The following is a 25349-nucleotide window of genomic DNA, read 5'->3' as shown; positions in this document are numbered from 1 at the left end:
TGTGTGTGTGTGTGTGTGTGTGTGTGTGTGTGTGTGTGTGTGTGTGTGTTCGTGTGTAAGAGGTAATAAATAGCGGAGTAGAGTGTACTTAAAAGCATTATAGGTAGATAAGCAATTTAGGTAAAGTAGTTTATTCATAACTAATTCATACTAGTGTAACTAGAAGTTCTTCCGTATTCTCATAGGATAACTTCTGTAACCATATTACACATAGGAAATGAAATTATTTTTCCGGAACTAAATCGCGTATGTTTGTTTTTTCAAACAAACCGTTACCGGTCACGGTTGACTGAAGTGGTACAGTCTTCAACCAAGTATGTCTAATATTGATGCGAACCAACCCATTTTTTCACAATAGTTATTAATTAAATACCTTATTTTTAATTTTACAAAGACAACAATCCAATTTACGCTACATTAAGTTTTATATCCAACGTCATACTTGTTTAATGCGTATATGTGTAGAGATTTATTAATTTTATTATATAATCTAGTACTTAGTGCTGTTAATGTCCGTTAGCAAATGCAGTACGTCATCGTTTAGTATCACAGACAGGGCAACCTCGTCATCTGCTAAGAGCGATTGGATCTAGGGGTGGATTTGAATGACGATTCGAGACCTATTTTAGTATAAATAACTGCCTCATTTCGCGTTCCAGCCTTGAAAGATAAGGTTTCTGTTGAAATTACAGGCACATGGGACTTGTCAACTTATGTCTCAGGGTGACAGGCGCAATGGTAGTGCTTTAGGTTCGCTCACCGCCAAGCGCTCGTCTTGGTCGTCCAATTATTTGGTGTCTCAAAAACAAACAAAAAAAAATACTTACCATTTTGTATTGTTTAATAACAGCTTTGTGTTGAATACCCAATTATTTTCTGGCCACAGTTCTTCACTGTATTTTTACCAATTCGTAATATTGATTACCTCAGCTATTCAGTAAAGAGACAAAGGTTTTCTCTTTGTTATATCGTAAATATAATTAAAATATAATGACAGTTTTGTGTAAATATAAAACAATAATGTGTTTTTGATATAAATAAACTGGACAACTGTCTGTTATTTCATTCCATTACGCAAATTGGATCTTATCACACAATTGTTAATCATTGGTTCTATAAATTAAACTCACAAAATATTATTCAACCAGTAAACTTTTTAATTTATTTTCGTTTTGATTTTGTGAAATTGCTGCATAATGACGAGTTTGAAAGTGTTTTCAAGAACCATTATCATGTTTGCCGTATGTGTTTTTATTTCTTGCATTTATAATCCATACTTAGTTGTTATATTTTATTTTTTAGGTTTGATGTTTTTACAACCATGATATTCATATATTTTTATTAGTACTTCCAACCTTACCTATTTCTGCCGCCAAGCAGTAATGTACGCTTTACTGCGTTCCGGTTTTGAAGCTCTGGTGAAATTACAGGCACTTGAGTATTGCCAACTTATGCCTCAGAGTGACGGGCACAGTGGCAGTGTCGCTCAGATCAGGCACTGCAACTGTTATGGACAGGCGTGTAGCTTACCATCAGGTGCACGACTTGTTCATCCCGTCACTTGACATTATAAAAAAAAGTACAAATTCATCAACTTCAAATGTGTTTGGCAGCTGACACGGAACTAGCATACTGTGCTAGTAAGTTACTTAAAAAAAACAAATTGATGTTACGTTTTATACATTTGCTTACATTTATAAGATCATTGCATTTACTTAATTAAATTGTTGGTACTTTATAGGTAATATATATGCCTATAATAAGTTTACTATTGCTTAATATTGGTGTTATTAACATTAAAACTTTATTTCAGGTGACATTGCCGACCGTTTTCTGCTCGTTACCTGATGACGATTTGCATAGTGGGATACTTTCGGTACCTTGTAACTTCACTACGACGGTATGGATTTAAAAATGTTCCTAGACATAACATTGCTTTTAAACTCTTATTGGGTGTGTGACAATGATCTTATGTACTATATAAGATCATTGCCCTGTGACAATATGCTAGGTAATATAGGTCAAATAAATTTGATTACTTAACTAGCATATCAAAAGCTTTTAATATACTTTTTTTAGAAGCAGCTCCTGTCAAACAATAAAGGTCCAATAAAGCTTTTGTTACCGTGGTCAAAATGTAATGCACTGGCAGATGTGGCTGCTAATCTTCTGGATTAAATTATTTAAAAAAAATGAACACAAAGAAAAATTCATTCGATCCGGCTGGATTCAAACCAGCGCCTTCACCGTAACGTGGCTGACGCTCTCCCAACTGAGCTACGCAACGAACCAGCAAGACTGACGAATTTCTCTATGTGCTACTTGCAAATCTATGTTTTTTGTTTTTAACGGCTTGTTTGCCGTAGCGCCATCTGTGAGAAATGTATGAAAGTTTTTCGTCTCTAAGACAGGTACCTTTACAGCTACCAGAGGTTAACCAGAGATGTCGCTTTAATAATTGTAATATTAAGTTTATTGAACATTTTTTGTGAAACTAGTTCGTTATAATGATTAATACAAAGATCGAACTTCTTCTGGATTCCTTTTAATCTAGACGTCGTATTTCGGACACAAGCCCTGCAAACCATTAATGGTGTAACAATTATATTTAGCGATGTAATTATTCCAGAACAATACAGCAGGTAACTTATTATTAAAAGTCGTCTAACTGTTGTGCAGTTTGTTGGCGACATGTGCACTCTTACCTAATTCTACCCACTTTACTATATATAACATTACTTACTGTACTTACTAAATAAAATATAAAAATTACTTTAAGAGATACCTTTAACCTGCATGCTACTACAAATGTGCAGTAGCATGCAGTGCATATTTACTTAATTTTGAGTAATTCCTTAGCCAATCAATGTCGTTATATATTTTTGGAACTAAACAACGTGTACATCTTTTTCCATAATAATTATTAGCTTTAACTTCACTAGTTCACCTTGTCTTACTCTTTTTGTGATGTATTCTTAACCTAAATTTATAATTAACACTATAGTAATTTTCCAACACTCAAATATCTGCTCTTGATTTTTATTTGCATGACCTTACAGTGACTAAATAAGTCGTTGTATTTTGTGCCGTTGCATTTTTGTTTAACTTTTTTACATACTAAATGTTTTATCAGCTTAATTTGTAACTTTCTGATTTTGTTTAGATACTAGCAAAGGTCCGACTAGGTATATACATTCAATCCGTACCTGATAAGTAAATCTGCCAGCGCATAATACACCATATACAATTTTTTTTATTTCTAATATATAATTTAAATGAAAAATTCCAAATTCCAATGTAAATAGATTATAAAATATTTTCAGAGTCGTATTTGCCTAAATTGCCATACCCGCGTGGTCTGCAAATCAATCGGTGGTCTAGTGAAGCCATGTCGCAGGTTAGATAAACCTTATTGCGTCGATGGGAGATGTACTGCTCGTCCAAGCATTAATTGTGCCGCATACGGAATAATGGGAGCAAATAATACAGTGACAATCGCCCCGGAAGATACTGTGAACATGGAAAATACTACAGAAGGGAATTCGACAACGACAAGTAACATAGAGAACACTACAACTGAAGGAGACTCAAGAGAAGGAAGCACAAGTCAAGGAAGTACAACTGAAGGAGGTACAACCGATGATACATCTGATGAAAGTCCAAGTGATGGAACTTCGAAAGGAACGACAGACGAGAATTCGACCACGGAAAGTATCTCAGATGACACCACTGACAAGGATGAGTCGGAATTGATTGCGGAGGGCAATAATAATGACGAATAAACTGAGAACGTTAATGCACACAGTTTGTAAAGCACATTGTTTTCGTATTTTGCAAAATGATAATTCGATTTTCCTATGAATCTAGAAATAAAAAATATTATAACAGCAGTCTTGAAATGTTATTTGATGATTACAAGATTAGATTTGATCATTAGAAAATTGCAAGTCACGGATGGTGTGATGATGGTATCAAGTCTGCCTTGGCTACCTTTTTGTTCATTTAAAACTATTTAACATTTACAAGTGACCTAAAGGGCAAAAGTTATTTCTTGCCAGTTGTTGAGTACTTTTAAGTCCTAAATCAAAATCTTAAAAGCTTAACTTAAAATCTCGATTTTTTTTTATTATTTCATCATCATTGCCTTCGTGACCGAACGGTTACCACGCAGGGACCTCGAGTCTCGGGTTCGATTACCGAACTGGGAGAAATATTTGTATGGTCTACATTTATTTATCTCGTGAGTTTGGGCGCGTTATGCGTGTGTGCGTTATCTTAGGACACCTCGTGCAAATCTGCCTTGGCTACCTAAAAAGGTTTAACAAAAGTTAATTTGAAACTATTCAATATTTATAGCTAACCTGAAGCGAAAACGTTCTTTCTTGCCAGTTTAGCTCAAAACCTTGTTTTTTTTATTATTTCAACATCAGTAATTCATTATACATCTCGTTGCTGGTCACATATTACATCTAAGGAGAGGACTTAGGTTATAGTTCTTCTTCAACTTTATACGTTGTCTAAAGGTTGTCAACAGTGTTGTCATCCGTCATCTACATAAAGGTTTCATTACAATGTTACACTACACCGTTAAGAGTAGATATTTCCTGAGCTCGAATTAATTTTTTTCCTGTACGCATTTTGTTACGGTCGAGCGACAGGGACACTGGCGTTATATCAGAATTTATTGCAAACGAAAGTAAAGTAATTTGAAAAATGTATATCATATTTTGTACTTGTTCTATTTAGTTCAGTTGATATAAAAAAAATCATTGGTATATGTAAAGTACCTATTGTATACAACGGTTTTCTTATAAAAATTCGAAGTAAGTTTGTGTTTTTTTCTATCGTGAAAATTTGTAGGAGACGTGTTTTCACATCATATAGGTAGTAATCAGTGTATATCCTAAATTGCACTATATATTTTTTCCAACGTGATTGACTCAACACTTTCACTGTTATGCGGATTCAACTAAAGCTATTTGAGGTTGTACGGACTCTTAACGAAAGGTATTGCTAAGAAATATTCGCAAATTAAACTTAGAAAGAAGCAACCGCCACTTCGATATCACCCTCTATAGCAATACGTAAGCAGTATTCTTAACATCACAAATGCCTTGCGGGACATAAGACCTTAAGTCTCTTGTGATTGTATTCACTCACAATCCCATCAATCTAGTTCTGCTTTGTGGTTGAAATAGACAGTGTGGTGGAAGGAAGATTCTAGACAACGTTACCTACACATCAACTAAATCGAAGCTATCGTTTATATTTTACAAAGACCAAACCGAACTGTAAAGGCTCTAGGTCACGTCCGGAGCCAAATGAAATGTTCCGGATAATATATTGAGCAGGGCCAAGCTTTCAGATATTATTTTCGTCCGCAAGGGTTCAGATCAATCTCTTAGAGGTCTTAGACATGTTTTGGCTAAATTAAATGGTCTTTTGAGTAGTACTCAGCGTTGGTGAATCTATCGATACATGCAGCTTTGTTTACATGTCGGCGCACGCAACTACACTGTTTTCTCGGTTCCATTTTCTTCGCATCTCTCTCTTTCGCTTCAATCATATACGGTGAAATTTAATAAGTCAAGTCAGAATGTAAAATACTTCTTTTCACGTTTATTTTAATAAGTACTAAGTACTCTATGAATATCATATGAGAGCTTAAAGATTCATTTAATGAAACAATGATAATTTGTAAATACATTCTCTTTCTTGCTTCCTCTTCCTGTCCTTATCCCCCGCTAGGTGGGGTCGGCACAACATGTATTTTTCTTCCACTCTCCCTTATCAGCCGTCATTTTTATACTCACACCTTTCTTATCCATGTCATCTTTCATACAATCCATCCATCTTTTCTTTGGCCTTCCGTTCCCCTTACATACCTCCACATTCATACCCAGCCCTCTTCTCGTCACATGACATGTCCATACCAAGCTAACCTATTACTCCTCATCTTTTCCGTCACAGGCGCCATCTTCAAACTTCCCCTGATGTACTCATTCCTTATTTCTTTATCCATCCAGCACTTCCTTCACTCTTGAATACATGTTGTAAACACATTCTCCTTTATTTGATGTAAAATGAGTTGTTGTTGTTACTATATACTTATATATGTGGCAAAATAAATATAAGATAGAAAAAAATGGTACGTGATAATATGAATCCTAAAAATAAAACTTTGTTAATTGTAAACCATAAGCAAATTGACACAGATTATGTTGAATAGAATAGAATATGTTATGCGAAATCTAGATAAAAGTCTGAAATTTGAGAATTTTCACCCACTATAAACAAGACAAATATGAGTGAAAGAGAAAACCGTATTTCCATTCGTCCCGTTTGGGATGCTCGATTGGAAGTAACCTGTTGTTGGCGTTTATCGACCGGCGGCTGGGGCGCTGGGGCGCGGCAGTCCGGGTTGAGCAGTGTCCGACATCGCTCGTGTCAGTGTCTTTGTGTCAGTGTCTTGTGTCTTGTGCCATGAAGCTGCCGGCTCGGCCGCCGCACTCAGATTAAAACACCAGGTATTTTCACCCCTCCTTTGTTATGACTATTCATTTGTTGATTTGAATTTTTTGTTGGAATTCTCTGTCATGATTTTAATGCGCGTCGTGTATTTTCCTCTCTACGTTTAACGTACACTTGAGAGAATTTCTTTTAAGAATGTGATTTATTTTATAATTATTTCTACTTACTTTTAATTTAATCCTAGAACGAGTCTATATATTTCCAAAAAATATGTGTTGTTATTTCTTGTTGTATGTATTTGAATGTTGGTACGCTATATTTCTAAAAATAAACGAACGATGTTATCGTTTTATGAATAAAATAAAACGGCGTAAAGAAAAATAAAGAATAAAAATAAATAAGAAAAAAATAAAAATATACTACTACCCTCAAATGGTCCGACGTCGTATCGTGATATAAAATGCGGCGTAATCGGGTAAACGTACACGGAGCACTCGCGGAGTTTTCCACCGGCGCGGATCTTATAGCTTTCTTTTATTGAATCGAAAGCTTTCACTTTGTTTTTCTGCGGTTGAAAAACTAGCACTACCTTGTAAGGTGTCTGTATGTTCACTTAATACTTATTCGTTGCCTCCTTATCACAAAACTATACGTATATACGTATGTTTAAAATCTTGCTAAGGTGTGACACTAATGTGTCATCTGGACGCAATCTTGCAATTGCGAAACAAAATGCATAAGTATCATGAGTTCTCAATTGCACATTATAATGCAAACAAAGACTCGTGAATTACATGCAAAATGCAAACAATTAAAATAAAACAAATGCAAACAAATAGTTAGTTGAAATATTTCTAAATGTTATGTGAGTTATGTACGGATTTCATTTGTGTACTTTTTGTTTGTTAACGACTGCGCGCATATTGTATAAAAACATATTGTTAAGTCTTACTGACGAGCATATGTCGTATGAATGGACATTGGTATTTGTAATATTAAAGCCGAAAGAAAAGAAAGAAAGGCATTTATAAACATTGATCCCCTTTGAGACCACAGACGTCTGACAACACGTCAGAGGTAAAATATTTCTATACACGATTTTAAAATCAAATATGACTTATCTGGCCGTAGTGAGACCTAGCCTATTTCTGCCGCCAAGCAGTAATGTAAGCATTACTGTTTTCGGGTTTGGAAGGGTAAGGGTGCTGGTGAAATTACAGGCACATGGGGGTTGTCAACTTATGTCTCAGGGTGTCGGGCGCGGTGGCAGTGCCCCTCAGATCTCTGCCATTTAAAGCACAGAGTGACACAGCAAATGTTTAGCTTACCATCAGACGCACGACTTGTTCGTCCCGTCATTTAATATTACAAAAAGTAACCTTTAAGGATGTCACAACAATTTCTTGTTTCGCAACAATGTCGTAACGTTGTGTAACACTCTCGTGTACCATCTCATGGGGAACGCGTATTATAACAAGAACAAAGAACGATATCATACAAGCTGTGCTTTAAAACCTTATACAGTGTTAGGTAGTTCATTTCAAACCTAGGGACTGTGGTAAGATATAACTGGTAACAGTTATAGTGTCCAATAAGGACAACCCTAATCTTTAGAATGCTATATTATTATCACTAATTTCAGGTTCCTTATCACGGTATGACTTCTTTTTATTTTCCCGATATTTCGGAACGGTTGCACGCCCCATGGTCACGGGTTGACTGAAATTAAAGAAATCTGAAATTAGTGATAATCATTTATTGAATAACCACGAAAGCCTGAAAGATCTTTAGAATGCTGTTGCGGCTGCCCCCGTTCTGTAGTGCGTTTGACGCAGTTGTACGGAAACGCATTTCGTTGACCATGAGCAGTATGCGTGGCAGCGGTAACAGCCTTCTGAACACCATATCGGAGGATGTGGCGTGCCCGATATTATGCCATTGGACCAGAATTCATGTCACCAAGAAGGGCTGGTCACAAGAATCCTAATTCCGCGTACCTATTGTTATTTTTTAATATTTATTTTTAAGTAAGTATTTATATTTTAATATTTTATTAAGTGCAATTTATTAACATAGTCCTAAATTTTTAATTGTTACTAACAAAGTGGATCAATGATCTTAAATAAATTATTATTGTTGTATTTGTTTGTTAGTAAATCTATATCAAATGTTGTTCTTAGTAACAAAATAATAAGTAACACTTATTATTAATGTTACTAGGTAAAAAATTACACATATTAAATACTGTTGCAAGTAGAGAATGCATCATTGATAATCAAGCCTGACCGCTAATTAATGCAGGATGGGGTCGTGGCTATCTCGTAATGGTACCACGGTTGCGTGTTGTCGCAATAAAAGCAGTGCACGCGTGCTACTACGAACATACCTTAATATATATAAAAAAAATTATCTACACAAAGATGGAACAGAACAAAGAAAAAATCTTTCGATCCGAATGGACTCGAAGGACGAGTCTGTTGTGTTGCCGGGGCCACCGCTCTGGACAGCAACGGCATTCACCGCAAAATTAAATATCAGATAATGATAATACAGGCACAGATAATATAATACTATACTAATATAGATACCCAGTCTCATACAAAGAAATGTCGCACTCGTAACTTCGCTTACTCGGGCGTTTATTTTGATTCATGACGATGATCAATAAATGTTACCAAGTAAACCCGCGATGCGATAGTAATAATATTCGAAATGGCCAACATATGGCAGCAATTACATTTTTGTGAAGATTTATTGGTCTTGTTTAGGCGTTGATTATACTATATACAATACCATAAGTATAATAAAATCGCAAAGAAGCTAAGTCTTTATTTTTGAAGTAAAAATTTGTTCTAAAACCATTGACTTACAATTATATGGATGTCGGGTCCGCGCTAAAAAGTGTCCGAACTTATAGGGCGTTAAAATCGTATACCGAGCGTCATTCACGCTTTAGTCTTCGTTTGTTCGACTGACAGCGAAGCAAGCAAAATTAGACAGTACTGCGATGACATTACAATTTAAATTCAACGTTTTAGCTTTTTCATATTCCTTTACATGTCACTACGTTTAAATAGGTTGACTTGGGACTTATTTTTGTGGTTTTTGTATTTGACCCGTCATCCATTTATTTGTAAGTCAATGGCTAAAACGTTACTTATTTCCGGGAATAAATTCAAAGAAATGCCATCTATACAATTTATTGCAAACTAACAAATACGTATACTATACCTTCGATTGCTATCTTTTCAACGACGGTTTACGTTTTCACCAATTATCAAAATGTATTGTAAATGAATTTTTATTAAACATTCCTAAAATTTTGTTACATTTTTTGTCTACCCAAATGTCTATCATGGTTTTAAATATGTACTGAAGTTAATTTATATGAATATGATACCCCATGGTACAGGAAACGCCGTTTCGCTATATGAATCTCAAAAAACCAACTGCGGGCTGTAGTTGCCGCCCACTGCTTCTCCATAAAGAAGTATCAACGTGCTAACAAAATTCAATATTTACATTGAACAATTAATATAACAATATTGAATCAATACAAGGACTACGGCACAAAGAATAGTAGGTGGTGACTTTTTGTGTACGATACTATTTAAATACGGGGTATCTATGAACGGGTTAACCAACTCAGCTACAGGCCCAATCAGCAGACCTCACGTTTTTTTTGCTACGAGTTTTACGAAAATTTGGTTCGAGTCCAGTAGAGTGGAAGGAAAACTTCTTTGGTTTTTTTATAATAGCAAGTGACGTGACGACCAAGTCGTGCGCCTGGTGGTAAGCGACACGTCCATCCACAACAGCGTCACATCTTTCTACATTAGTTTTGATTATAGTGCTGCCGTTCACTAACTAAAACGCGACTAGGAGACAAATGGTCATATAACCGTTTTAAATGGCAAAAAATAGATTCTCTTTTGAAAACAGTTAAAATTAATTAACGTGTTCGGAACTTTTCCTAACCAAGTTCTCCAACTCCAAGTCCGAGTCTACCAGAGATGCCTGTGAAGGCGTATCACTGGCGGAGGGCTTGGTCCGGACGCCTGGTGCACCTTGGTCTTGCCATCGAGTACGTAGTCTCTCCCGAGTACCCCATCTCTCGGCTCGGTAGATAGGCCCATCCATAGCAGTTGTAGTGCCACTCAGAGTTTTAAATCTCATTGCCACTGGGCCATCACCCTGAGACATAAGTTGACAAGGCCCTTTCCGTCTGTAATTACACCAGTACCGTTACCCTTCTAAGCCAGAACGCAGTAATGTTCACATTACTGCTTGGCGACAGAAATAGGCAAGGGGCAGTCTTATTCTAATTTCTATCCAATTTGTACATTACGCAATCAACAGCAAATTAATTATTCTATGGTTAATATCCACACACAAGAAATTTCATGTCTTTTTATTATTTTTAAATAGTCTTGTTTACTACTTGTGCAATGAATGTGTGTGGAATAAATGGTTTTATGAAACGCTTCTATTACGTGTCGTGCAATGTAAATCAAACCTAAAGGCGACGTGTGTCAGCTTACATAGGAAATTTATGACCAACGCTGTAGCCGTGTATTGTGTTATAGTTATTTTACATATGATTATAACAAAAGTAATATTGCAATAAAAACCGTGGTAGCTTAATGGTTTGACCTGCCGACTCTAAAACAGAGGGTCGAAAGTTCGAATCTGGATTTGAACCTCTGAATTTTCGGAATTTATGTGCGAAACTTAATTTGAGACCATGAGCTTTTCGGTGAAGGACAACGTCGCGATGAAACTTGCACTAATCTACAAAGCTATTTAATGACAAGTACAGCCCAAGCCCTCTCATTGTGAGAGGAGGGCCCAGCAGTGGGCCTATAAATAGGCTAACTATTTAATATTATTATTACAATAAAAGTAAATCGTCAAGCAGGTGTAAAAGTTTTACTTTTACGACCAATGCCAAAGTAACAATATAGTCATTGTGTTCAACCGATTCACCCTGGCTACAGGTTCCTGTCAATACTGATTTAATCAAAAGTTTTATAGCGTGCTCGCGATTGCCATCACAGTAAGGGCGCGTTCCCATTATATCGTGACGAGAGACGGTCGTGCGGCTTGTATATTTAAATGAAGTTGTTTAGACATAGAACAACACGATTAACTGTCGTTCACAACTTTTTTGACGGTACGACGACAGACTGTCGTGGAATGGGAAGAGCTAGAACAACAGTCGTCCAACGATAAATAAAACGTCACGATAAAATGTAACGACAGACAATCGCAGCATCAAACGATTCTGTTGTGCAAACGACAAGGCGTCTGCCGTGAACCGCTACATCGTCGTCATGATCTAGTGTGGCTTTATTTGACATGCAAAATACATATAAATTACAAATATTGAACAAAGAAAAAAATAAAAAAGATTCAAGTTAAAATAAAAAACCACGTCAGAAGTGTTCATTACTCAGCATCTAAGAACTATGCTAATTACATACATATCCCTCGCTGTTACATACATACATGGCCTGTCATAAATTGTAACACCCTCAGTCAAAATATTTATATTTAGTTAGAAAAATAAAATAAATTAAGATTCAAATAATTGTACGCAATTAGCACTAAATAAAAAAATGTAATTAACAACAATTTGACATTATTATCAAATTGATTATTTTTCTTTGTCTAATTGTTGTTTTGTGTCAATTTTTTTATTTTTTATTAAATGCATAATTGCCTATTAGGCACTAAATATGAATTTATACTCATATGGAACTTTAACGCCTCGAGATAACGGGTGCAGTGGAAGTGCCCCACAAAACTTCGATATACAAAGCTTTGAATAGCACTGCAACTAATACGCATACACGCACCTTACCTCTAAGTGCTCGACTTGTGCGTTACATCTCTTATACAATAAATATACGCGGGAAAACCGTCACACGCAATTTAGACTTGATTACGTTGTCAAGTAAAAGATGATGGACACTACTCCAGTAGGTCTACTTTCTTTTTACAAACGAAATTTCGATTTTTGTAACCGAACGAAAAACGAAATTTAAATTTATAATTCATTTTCGGGCGCAAGAAGTTGGGGTTCTATATGTATACAATTTTCGTGAACGAATGGAATGAATGATAGTGTGTAGGTTTTTTTTTTGTCAACTACGGCAAATTAAAGAGAATGCCTAGTCGCATGGAAAGGATGGAAGTTAGTATATGATTCAGGCTATTCCAAGAAATATATTCCTAGAACAGAACCAATCAAAAATAGTTATTTTTCGAATTTGATTCTATATAGAAACCGGGACCTCGACGTCTAGCTTCCACAGTGCAGACTATAGTCCAGAATATCAATACCTCAAATAAACACTACGCCAACTTTATTTTTTGGTCATTTTCTGTTATTTTTGTACATAGCCATATTTGTTTTCTAATAGTATGCTCCCCGAATTTTGTGAAAAAATATAAAGAAACAAAAAAGATTCGAAAAAAAACAAAAAGTCGAATTATGTGAAAAAAAAGTGAACAGGTCCAAAAATTAAGTTGACGTAGTGTTCATTGGAGGTGTCGATATTCGCGTCGGTGGTACGAGTGGGAGCGAAACGTGCAGGGTTGGCTCCTTGTGAAAGAATTCGTCCAAAGTAGTACTGCTACCTTGCCTATTTCTGCCGCCAAGCAATAATGTCAGCATTACAGTGTTCCGGTTTTGAAGCGGAAGGGGTTGTCAACTTAGGTCTCAGGGTGACGGACCCAGTGGTAGTGCCCCTTAGATCTTTGTAATTTAAAGCTCTGAGTGGCACTGTAAATGTTATAGATAGGCTTGTAGCTTACCATCAGGCGCACGACTTGCTCGTCCCGTCACATAATGTTTTTAAAAAAACCACAAACGCTTTCGTTTCGGGCTTCGGATCCCATAGACAATAACGGACCGATAACGTGAATTTAAAAGTGAATGATGAAATAGGTATGCAAAAGAACCTATACAAAATTTGAACAGAAGAAATGGCAGCGTATTTGTGTTTAATATTTTTTCATGCGGTTAATATTCCCACAGTCCCTTCGCATAAAATTTATAAAATAAATATCAATATCTCAGGCGAGAACTTAAGCCATAGTCCACCACGTTGTTTCTATGCGGTTTGGCGACTTCACACGTTTTTCCAAGGGTTGTGAACCTTCATCGCCATGTTTTTCTTCACCAAGAAGCTCATGCTTAATTTCAATGTTTTCGCACATAAATTCCGAGAAACTCAGAATTGCAAGCTCGGATTCGAACCCACGGTCTCTGCTTGTGAGGCGGTAGGTCTAACTATTATTAGGGTACCACGGATTCTCATAAATTAAATAGCATACCTAATATTTTTGATTGTTCGAGGCACGACCGGAGGATAAGTACCAGGGATGTAGTAGTTAGGATAGTGACGGTGTGATACATCGTCATCCCACCTTTTTATCGCCTTTCTCCGGTTCCTGGCCACTCGTACTTAAATTTAAATTTTGAATTGTTCCATAGCTCTTTTGCCTCGCATTCTGATTTTGTTTCGTTCCACCGCCACTCCCTGCCCGATCGCGGCAGCGAACACGTCGTCACTTCTTATTTTTTTGAGCCGTTTACCAGTTATTAAAAATCTCTTGTGCGATAAACATTTCAAAGGTCATAAATGTTGTCAAAACTGGAATAAATATTTGTAAAACTGGATTTATTACCACTAGTTCTTTACCCCTTTGAATTTTAAACGTACTAAGCAAGAGTATGGAGGCGCGCTGAGAGCGGAGACTACCACTCTCTTTACGACATTTAGCAGCCGCCTCACATGATAGTGTAGTTCCTGGCCACATTACCGAGACGTAGGAGTGATTATACGGTGACTTATGTATGTATGTATTCAGTGGTAGTGGTTCCAATTTGGTAAACCAGCTTTATGCGGTTATCTCTCTGTTATCTCGTTCAGGGGCTATGCTTCGTAATACCACGTAATAGCACTTCAACTTTGATACATTATATTTGCCCGACTATGGAGATGCCAAAAGGAAGATAATGCTTTTATATGCGACTATGTATAACAAATTGAGCAGCTGAAATTATTAATGGCAGCTCTACAGTCTTGTGAAAGAGTTCGTCCAGGGTGTACTGCCATGTAATGTGAGAATTACTGCGTTTCGGTTTTGAAAGGTAAACAGTACTGGTGCAATTACAGGCACATGGAACTTGTCAATTTATGTCTCAGGCACAATGGCAGTGCTCATCAGATCTTTGCGATTTAAAGCTCCGAATGGCACTGTAACTGCTATGGACAGCCGTGTCGTTTACCATCAGGCCACGACTTGTTAGACGAAAGCCGCGCGGCGGCCGCGCTACTGTCACTTTTCATACAATATCTAGAAGCTCTACAACCGCGCGGCGGCCGCGCGACAGTCGCGCTGTAGTCAAGATAGGTTGCAGTCACGGTTAGTGAGGTGTACTTAATTTTTCAAATTAACCACGTTGGATGAAAATCGAATTGAAGAATTTATAGAGAATGTAAAACAACGCCCTGCAATATCGGATAGCAGTTCCGCCGGTTATTCCAATCAACTGGATAAAATAGACATGAGAGATTTATGTTTAAAGTTTATTGACAATTTTGAAACTGAAACTACAACTGAAAAAAACATAGCAGATGAGTCATTTTTAATACCTATATGTGAATTGTGTGCCCCAAGAACTAGACAAAAGTAATGTTTCTTCGTCAGAAGCCATCGCGTAAATGAGTCGAAAGATAAAACATCACTAAAAATATCATTAGACTCGCGCGGCCTCCGCGCGGATGTAGAACGATCGCCGCGTGGCTGTAGCGCTTCTAACAGCGGCTTATTTGAACGCGCCCCTAACCACGGGACCTGTAAAGAACTCAAAACGTTTTAACTGCGTCTGTGGCCGAACGGTTACCTTGCCGGACTGCCACGTAGAGGTCCCAGTTTCGATTCCTGGGCGGGGAGAAATACTTGTATGGCCTACATTTATTTCTCTAGTGAGTTTGGCTGTAATTTGTGGTTGTCTATGTGTGTCCCCATGGCACCCGCGACACAGGGTTCTTTCAATTTAGGATGTTAAAAAATCCGTTATGAAAACCGTGTTTCTAACGAATGATTGTAAAATAAACAATAAATGAAAAAAAAAAGAAAACAAATATTACGCAATTTAGATCAAGAAAAAAAGAGATTTTTTGACTATTTTAAAATCACATTATAATTATGTTCTACATGAATATCTGGTATCCATTGATTTAGGGTAAGTCTGAAGCTCCATGACGTCATTGTAAACAGAACATGAAATTGTGTCATACGTTTACTGTATTTTATCTAGCGTTACACTCCAATCAGACGAATGGGTAATTTTCAGTTTATATTCCTTTACCTAATTCGGTGGCAATTATATAATTATATACTATACTACACTCGAATATTAAATAATACTATAACATTCTAGAATGTTGAAATAATAACAATTGCCACCGAAATTAAGTAGACAATACTAACTTGAAAATTTCTCGAACAAAGCAATTAAAATTACAAGTACTTAAAACCGGGGACACATATTTGAAGACCGAGAGAGGTAACCGTTTAAGTGTGTAATTGAACGCAAATTGCATTTTTATTTAACGTATAATTTACTATATTATATTAATGTCAGAGCTCATCATTGATAGCCAGGGGAATAAGAACTTCTAACACTTCTTTCGTTCTGGAACTTATAACAAGGCAACCTTTTTCGGTAACCTAATACTCCTTAACAGTCAATCTACGAGATTGTCAATATTGAATATTTTAAAAATTGTCGACGCTGTTGAGTATTTGAAAAGAATTTTGTCCCCCAAATTTTCGTAATTTCTTTTCTCTTTAAATTATTATTAAAAAATTAATAAGCACAAAACTGCTTTTTAAATGATAAATAAATGGAAAACCAATCCATAAACGTCCATTTAACGAGATATTGATGACCCTCTCCCACTTCCCTCACACATTAATAAAAGTGAGGGGTGAAACTGTAGGAAAACGCCTCGGAAATAGGACGGCGATAAGTTAGCCACTTTTTCACTATCAAGTACTTTTTGATTGAAAATTAAAGCTTCACTTTGAAAATGGATATTATAGTCAAATTTTCTCATTAGGTGACTAGTTCCGGTTATATATTTGTCTCCCACTGCGATCGGCAGATTCAAATATATTAGGAACGTAAGTCGTGCGCCTGGTGGTAAGCGACACACCTGTTCATAACAGTTGCAGTGCCACTCAGGGCTGTACATCATAAAGATCTGAAAGGTACTGCCACTGCGCCCGACACCCTAAGACATAAGTTGACAAGCCTCATGTGCCTGTAATTTCACCAGCACCCTTATTCTTCGAAACCGAAACTCCTTGACGGCAGAAATAGGTAAGGTGGCAGTACTTCCCTAAACTAACTCTTTCCCAAGGAGCTCTACGGCTGCTATATAAATTACTTATTAGGATATAAAAATTCATCTTTGGAGTAAATTTGTTTGGTTAACAAGATATTCAAATAAATTTATTTTAAATGTATCACACAGTATCCTTAATATTCCTTTTTTATACATAATAAAAAAAACGACCTGAAAAGTACGTGGAATTACATATAATTACCAAATTATATTGAAATCGGTTACCGGAAAGTGGAAAGCGGAAACCCGGATCCATCCCCTAGTTCGTCACTACTATACGGGACTTGACACAGGAGATAATAAAAATCGGTTCTCACTCATTGCACTACTCAAAGTATATTGAGAGAGAAAAAGTCTTGAATTGGAGAATAGCAAAATCAATCATTAAAATAATTGCTCCGTATACTAAAATTTAGGCGTTATTTATAAAAATGAGTCTTCATGCGTTTTGAGGTGGATGATTTTCTTCAAAACTATATGGCACCACTATGTAGGTACCCTCTTTCCAACAAAAAAGAATCATGAAAATCGGTTCACAAATACCGGAATTGTTGGTAGAAATACAAAAAGAACATAGTCGAATTGAGAACCTCCTCCTTTTTTGAAGTCGGTTAAAAATAGCGTCCAAATATGAAATGGTTTTGTGGTTTGGTATAATTGCGAGTAGTATTTTGGAAGAGGATTGAATGTCGGTTGCAATGTGTGTCATGGTATTTTTTTTGGAATAATTTATTTATATTTCTATATTCAAAGTATTTATTGCTTTCATGTATCTTTATAATTATAAAAATAAAATAACATAATATACAGTTATTTGAAAGAAAAAACTAAGAAACTAAAAACAATGATAGGATAACAAAATTATACGACATGACGGCTTTTGCTGCAGTAGGTACAAAGAAGAATAAGCTATTATAGTCACTTCGAGCCTTCAGTTTTATAGTGAATAAATTGTATTAAATCTGTGATGAAATATCGTCAGAAATTTTGTTGCAAATGTAAATGACCTGTAATTTAACCAGCACCGTTATTCTTCTAAACCGGAATACAGTAATGCTCTCTTTACTGCTTGGCGGCAGAAATAGGTAAGGCGGCATTACTTACCTGGACGATCTCTTTCACAAGGAGCTCTAATGCTACTAAAAAGCTAGCTAGTTTAAAGATGGTACAATTAGAATTGATTTTATGAAGTACAGTTAACAACTTTCCATTGGGTCGATATTTACTAGTATTTTAATACATTTCTTCTGTAAAGTGAATAATTTCAAGTCGTCTGTGCTATAGATATGATATTATAATAATTACATATAACACGAAATTTACTTGCTACGCTCCTTGCAATCCTCCTTTGCCTCTTCCATTCACTTCAAACTCCTCATACATGTGCGTTTATTCTTAATACTTTGAACCCGACTGTTTTTACGAAATTCCCCAATACGATCAAAATATGTGTGTAGATCGAGTTACTTTTCCCATGTTAAAAATATAATATAGGAAGAAACAATCTTAAAAGAGTTAAAAGGAATATCTAGATAGGTAAAGAGCCTTGTCTGGGCTGATTCTCATCAATCTACTTTCGCTAGACCGGAAGACGGATTCATTACAGTCCATCCGGACCGTCCGGAAATCGGTCTTTAGAACAGCCACCATTTTGAAACGAGGATCGGTTCGATTGACCCCTTTCCTTTGATTAGCATTTTGAAAGAAACTATTTAGCTATCTTTTGGTTACAATAAAATAAAAACTGAGTATTGATTCGTAGCGGGTTAAAATCAGACCTACTTCGAACGACCGACTGCTGTATGTAGTACAAAATCTCCTTCAGACATTAATCCACTATACTCTCCACTGCTGAGTACGTGTCTATTTCAAAGATAAGGTGGTCTGCAACATTAGTTCAAAACGGGTTGGGGATATTAAACATTTTCCAAGGGTTTTGAACTTTTCTTCAACATGCAGGTTTCGAGTCACGGGGATCCAGACCTCTAAACTGAGACACAACCGTTGTGCCATTGTGCTTCTTGTCCCAAACATTCAGTAAGGCAATGTAAGCCAAGTTTGACAAATGCTCTAATCGGAGTACGACGTTTAATTGTGGCGGCCGCTGTAGTTGCTACTACAAAAAAACATTTTCAAAAGAGAATTAAATTGAATTTATAATATTTCTTAGTTATGTTCGTTTGTATTTATGGACAATGGAATATGTGTGAGACAGACGGAGTAAAGCGATAACCGAATGGTGGGCAACAAATGGTTATAGGTAGATAGATGGGTGGATGACATTGGCAAAGTTGCGGGCCGTAGATAGGTGAGACTAACACAGGTTCGTAAGTGAAGTCGGGCTGTAGGATGATGATGTTTATACTTTGATTTAAACTTGCACGATTTTCACACATTATTTGATTTTTAGTTCGGGACTTAATCATGTATAAAACGTATTTTACTTTTCTAACTAACCGCACTTGGTCTTCATTATTTATTTCTTAACACCTTCCTCTATAGTCCCTTCCAGACCATAGACGTTACAATACGTCCGACACATCTAAGTAATTAAAATATGTTTTATACATGATTAAGACCCCAACTAAGAATCAAATGATGACGATGGTGATGGCGAAATATGTCCCTTTTATCATACATGAACGTAACTTACAATTCTGAGGGGAAATAAATTATTTACATAGTTCGATTAGACTTTCACGTACGATGTTTTAATGTAAATAAGTCGTTTTCAGCAAAATCACAAGTTACGTAATTGCTAGTGGACATACACTAGCACTAAATTTAAGTACATTTTAAACCGATGCTTGGAATACAAACGACACTCTTGATGTGTTGTTAGGTGTGTCATCAATTTAAGCATATTTAAGTTTAGTACAAGCAGACATTAGTGGTGTAGATATATATAACCGCTCACGCGGTACATGCAGCCGTAGACGCATACCACACCTAGAGGTGCCGGTGATGACTTTATACCGATTTATCGGATATCGAAGTTATAACAGGCAAAAGAACTAATATTAATTGCTATTTCGGTAACCACTCTAGCACACCATAACGTTTTTAATGCCTGGGTCTGTGATTTAAAAAAATAAACAACTTCAAAAATACGTCACGACAAACGTGTGTGTTATTGTTTGGGCTGGTGATTTCGGTGTTTATTTATTGAAAACATACCGTAAGTAGCCTTTTTTAAGTTTACCCTGAATATAAATGTTTATAAACTATACTTTAAGGAGTAATTTCATGGTAAACGTTAGAACCACTCAAACGGAATATTATCATATTTATCCAAGTACACCAAAAATTTCATTAGTGCTTTTTAAGTGCAGGATTTGCGGTGTATTACTGCATTTTATTTTAGATGATTTTGTTGGTAGTACGGAGGGTATTTATTTAGCAATGCAGAATAATAATTTTTATTTATAAAAACTTGTATTTAAACTGAATGCTTTTCTAATTTGCGAAACCAAATAGCCGCCATTTTGCGGTAGGAGGAGCGAAACGCGTGAGCGGATATGGGATTGCTAGATCTTAACGCATATATTGTTATAATTTAGGCGATGGGTAAACGTATTTTGAGAATAATTTACTTTTACCCCTAAGGTATCTAAGACATATAGCTAGTTTGCTATCTTTTAATATTAAGGACGCTGTTATAGAAGATATAACACAGTCCCACGACAATGCTCCTACTTTAAGTAGCAACAGTATACTTTTTAATAAGCATAATTTAAACTGAAAAACACGACAACAGAAAAGTCTAATCGTTTCCATGTAGTACATCAAAATATTCAAGGCTTTTCTGGCAAAATATTAGAAATAAGTCTTTTTTTGCACGATATTTCCGTTGACGTGTTTTGTGTTACAGAACACTGGCTGAAAGATTACGAAGCCATTAACAATATAGAAAATTATGTAATAGTCAGTTCGTTCATAAGAAAGAGCTTAAGTAGAGGCGGATCCATGATTATTATTAAGCGTAACTTAAAATTTAAAGAGCGTAAGGATATCACAAATCTTTCTACTGAACGAACTATTGAGATTTCATGTGTGGAATTGGATCAGTTTGTCGTCTTATGTGTATACAGGCCCCCCTCTGCTAATTTTAACGAGTTTGAATTAATTATGGAAGACAGTTTAAAGCGGATTTTTCCAACCAAAAAAAACGTAGTAATATGTGGAGATTTCAATGTAAACCTGTTGGAAAACTGTTCTACTTCTGTAAGACTCATTAATTTATTTCAAAGTTTTAACTTGATTAATCTTTTTTTAGAACCAACTCGCATTACTGCCTCCTCTTCTACTTGTATTGATAACATCTTTTGTAACACAGACGCAGTGTCTAAATCAATAATTAATTGCTTAAGATCCGACCATAGTGGCCAATTGGCTTCTTTTAATTGTAAAATGAGCAAGAAGGTAGACCAATTTCTCTGCAGACCGATTACCACAGAACGAATAATTAGATTTCAAAATAATATCGGCAATAGTTTAAATTCCCTATCCCATATACCGGAGGATCCAAATACTTTATATAACACGATATTTGGTTTAATTAAAAATGAATTTGACAATATATTTAAATCGAAAACATTAACTTTCCATAGAGAGACTAAATTCAACGACTGGGCAACAGTAGGTATTCATAAGAGTAGGTCTCGTTTGTATGAGCTATATGCTATGAAAACTTATAATAATAATTCCAATTTTATAGAATATGTTAGAATTTATTCGAAAATATTTAAAAAAGTTTGTGTAGCTGCTAAGGTTAAGTTTCACAGCGACAAAATTAGACAATCGATAAATAAATCTAAAACTACTTGGAGCATAATAAATAAAGAGTCAGGCAGGGTTAAACTACACGATAGAGATATAGTTTTAGAATTAGACAGCAAACTTATAAAATCTAAAGATAAAGTAGCCCAAGCTTTTGAATCGTTCTTTTCGGAAATTGCTGTGAACACTACAAAATCATTAAATTCCTCCCCTTCACTTGCTATTGATCTCCTAAAGGAAAATGTTAACGTTTGTGGCAGTTTATTTAATTTTCGTCATGTTAATCCACAAGACATCATAAAAGCTTTTAAGTCAATACATGTTAAAAAAACTGAAGATCTCTGGGGCATATCAACTAAAGTTATAGACTCAGTTATTAATCTCATTTCCCCACAGTTAGCTGTAGCTTTCAATAGGTGCGTTGACGAAGGTGTTTTTCCCGATTTAATGAAATACAGCAAGGTTATTCCCTTATTCAAAAGCGGTAGGAAAGTTGATCCTAGCAACTATAGGCCCATTTCAATTTTACCAGCTTTAAGTAAAATATTCGAAAAGGTTATGCTAACTCAATTACTGTCCTTTTTCGGTAGGAATCATATTTTTCATAGTGAACAATACGGGTTTACTAGTGGTAGATCGACTAGCGATGCGGGGGTAGCGTTACTAAAACACATCTTTGATGCTTGGGAAAGGTCCCAGAACGCTATTGGTGTTTTCTGTGACCTCTCAAAGGCATTTGATTGCGTTGATCATAATACTCTTATTAGGAAGCTGGAACATTACGGTGTAAATGGCAAGGCGTCGAAACTTGTCTCGTCATATCTCAACGGTAGAATTCAGAAAGTAGACATAAATGGAGTAACTTCTTTGGGTTCTCCAGTAAAAATGGGTGTTCCGCAGGGCTCAATACTTGGACCTTTCTTATTTCTGATTTATATTAATGATCTGCCATTCTTTGTTAAGGACCATTGCGAAATAGTGTTGTTTGCTGATGACACATCCTTGATTTTTAAAACAGACAGACATGACATTAACCATGACCGTATTAATGATACCCTCTCTAAGGTAGTTTATTGGTTTAATGCTAATAATTTATTGCTTAATGCCAAGAAGACAAAATGTGTTAAATTTGAATTACCTAACGTAAAATCGACTAGTCCAAGCATAGAAATAAACGGAGAAAAGTTAGACCTTGTTAATAAAGCAGTCTTCTTGGGAGTGACCTTAGATAGTAAACTTCAGTGGTTTCCACATATATCGTCCCTGGCCAGCAGATTAAGCTCCGCTGCATACGCAGTCCGCAGAATACGTGAGCTTACCGATGTTAGTACTGCTAGACTAGTTTACTTTAGTTACTTCCATAGTATAATGTCCTACGGGATTCTCATGTGGGGTAAAGCGGCAGATATTCAAACCATATTTGTATTGCAAAAACGAGCGATTCGTTCTGTGTACCGTCTAGGCTCTCGGGTATCTCTCAGAGAAAAATTTAAGGAGACTGGTATCATGACTGTGGCATCGCAGTACATTTACTCAAATATTTTATATGCCCGTAAAAATATACATAATTTCAATAAGAAAGAAGATATCCATAACATTAACCTTAGAGCTAAGTCCAAACTCATGGTACCACGATTTCGTTTAACCAAGGTAAACAACTCTTTTATGGGGAACTGTATACGTTTTTACAATAAGATTCCGGAGCATATATTAAGTTTATCATTTCCTAAGTTTAAAAACTACATTAAAAATATTTTGATCGAAAAATCATATTACAAAATTGAAGACTACGTGTTAGATAAAGATGTATGGAAAGACGACATGGCTCCAGAATCCACACAAATTTGATTCAAAGTGTATTCCATAGCATTTAAGTTTATTTGAAAAGAGCAATCCCTAGAGTTTCTTGCTCGTTCTTCTCAGGGAGGTCAGCGTAGTGAACGAGCAGTAGCTTAAATGTGACGTTTTCAAGTGTAAATTTATTTTACCTATGGAATAAATAATCTTTGACTTTGACTTTGACTTATCCAAACACGGGAGTGAAAGGGAAGGAGTGTGCAAGAGAAAGGGATTATTCGGAATTATAGAAGAAAAGACGAGCGCGCTGGGCTTATGTTGTTATGGACGACGTACGACAGAACATGTTGAAGCAGCAAGAATAAATATTTGTTTCTTTGATTATCCCACATTTATGCGCTTTCTATCGTAGTCGAAACATCATTGGTTAGCGGATGCCTCACAGACGTCTACCACAAGCATCCTTTGACTCAGACACGTAGTACCATGGCACCGAGTCGTGCCAACTTTTGTAAACTTGTCGAGCCTAACACGCGATCTACAAGCTTCATCTCTTTACTAAACCATAGAACATGCCACGATACTTGCTTTTTAAACTTTGATTCAATGATTAACGGTAAAGGCTAAAATAAACCAACCCTAGAAAGCCGGAGTCTCTCTAAGAATAAACTTGGCTATAAATAAGAAAATATTACCAGCCTCCGAGCCACTACATATTTATGTTATATATATGTATGTATTGCATATATGTTACATATTTATGTTATTACTATATGTAACTGTACCTATAGACCGTGTTCTCAATGTCTAGATTCGAAGTCGAATGAAAGTAAAAGAGGTGGGGAATTGCATCACGGCACTAAAAGTGGAGCAGGGCTATAACTGAGTGGCGGCCAAGTCCAGGGTACAGGAATGTCGGGCGTCCAGTGGTGAGATGGACAGATGACATTGCAAACTTCGCGGGGCGAACCTAGATGAGCCTAGTGCAGGATCGTGGGGAGTGGCATAAAAACTTGAAGGCCTATGTACCCAGCAGTGGGTGAAGTCAGGCTGTATCTGATAACGGTGATTTTTAAATGTTTGTTATTCAGCATTATTATTAAGTCATGAAATGAAGTCTCTAGTGTCGCTGTTTTAACAAAAACGCTTGGATTTTCAGCAGAAGAAATTACTGTATTAAAATTATGCAAAATGGGGACGGCCCACACGAATTTTCAACCTTCATAAAAACCATGGTTTTAAATTATAGTTATTATTACATGATATATGCATATAAGATTACAATGTTTACACGAAACTAATGGCACGGCTTTTACTCAGAAGCGAAAGAACACGCAGAACAGAATGAACCCGGACCGCGTTAATTGCTGAGCCACCGACATGCAAAATGTTATCGTTTAAATGTGTAATTATAGAAACATCAAACTCGAACATACAAAATGTAAACATAAGTTCGTATATAAACACACGAACCTCATAAAATAAACAAACCTTTTCTAAATTTAGTACGCAACATAAGTAAATATCGCACAAGACACATTTAATGTAGCGCTACGTTTTGCGTCGTAGCGCTTCGTACCTACGGCGTAGCCGCTACGATTGCGCAGATATAACCTATTTTAAGGATCCGTGAGTGACGTTGTTTTGTTATATAATGAAAATTTTAGTGTTTCTCAATTTCTCAATAAGGAACAGTGTTATAAGAAATCTGTAGTGTGCTAGATAATATATTATGTACTAGGAAAGTAACGGTAATGCTAGACGTAATAATAAATTGTAATAACTTTACTTTGTTTATTTTCTAAATACGAGTAATTTCTACATTAGTATTTCAAGATTTTTATGTATTTGTCGTATGTTTAAATTAATATAATA

General features: G+C 36.0%; 2 protein-coding genes across 2 annotated transcripts in view; both read left to right on the top strand.

Annotated features, from left to right (window-relative positions):
• LOC113233922 (papilin-like) overlaps positions 1-3782 on the top strand; it is a 5232-nt gene extending 1450 nt beyond the window's left edge. Inside the window, exons 2-3 of the mRNA XM_026469156.1 lie at positions 1814-1900; positions 3324-3782. Coding sequence (XP_026324941.1) covers positions 1814-1900; positions 3324-3782 — 546 coding nt within the window. The remainder of the gene's footprint in view (positions 1-1813; positions 1901-3323) is intronic.
• A 2730-nt stretch (positions 3783-6512) lies between these two features.
• LOC113233768 overlaps positions 6513-25349 on the top strand; it is a 123846-nt gene continuing 105009 nt past the window's right edge. Inside the window, exon 1 of the mRNA XM_026468959.1 lies at positions 6513-6527. The gene's annotated coding sequence lies outside the window, so the exon portion shown is untranslated. The remainder of the gene's footprint in view (positions 6528-25349) is intronic.

The sequence above is a fragment of the Hyposmocoma kahamanoa genome, unplaced genomic scaffold (assembly GCF_003589595.1).
Source record: "Hyposmocoma kahamanoa isolate Upper Pololo Valley unplaced genomic scaffold, ASM358959v1 80, whole genome shotgun sequence".
Classification (NCBI taxonomy): Eukaryota; Metazoa; Arthropoda; class Insecta; order Lepidoptera; family Cosmopterigidae; genus Hyposmocoma; species Hyposmocoma kahamanoa.
The sequence above is the reverse complement of the archived record's forward strand: the minus strand, read 5'-3'. Positions and strand labels throughout refer to the sequence as shown.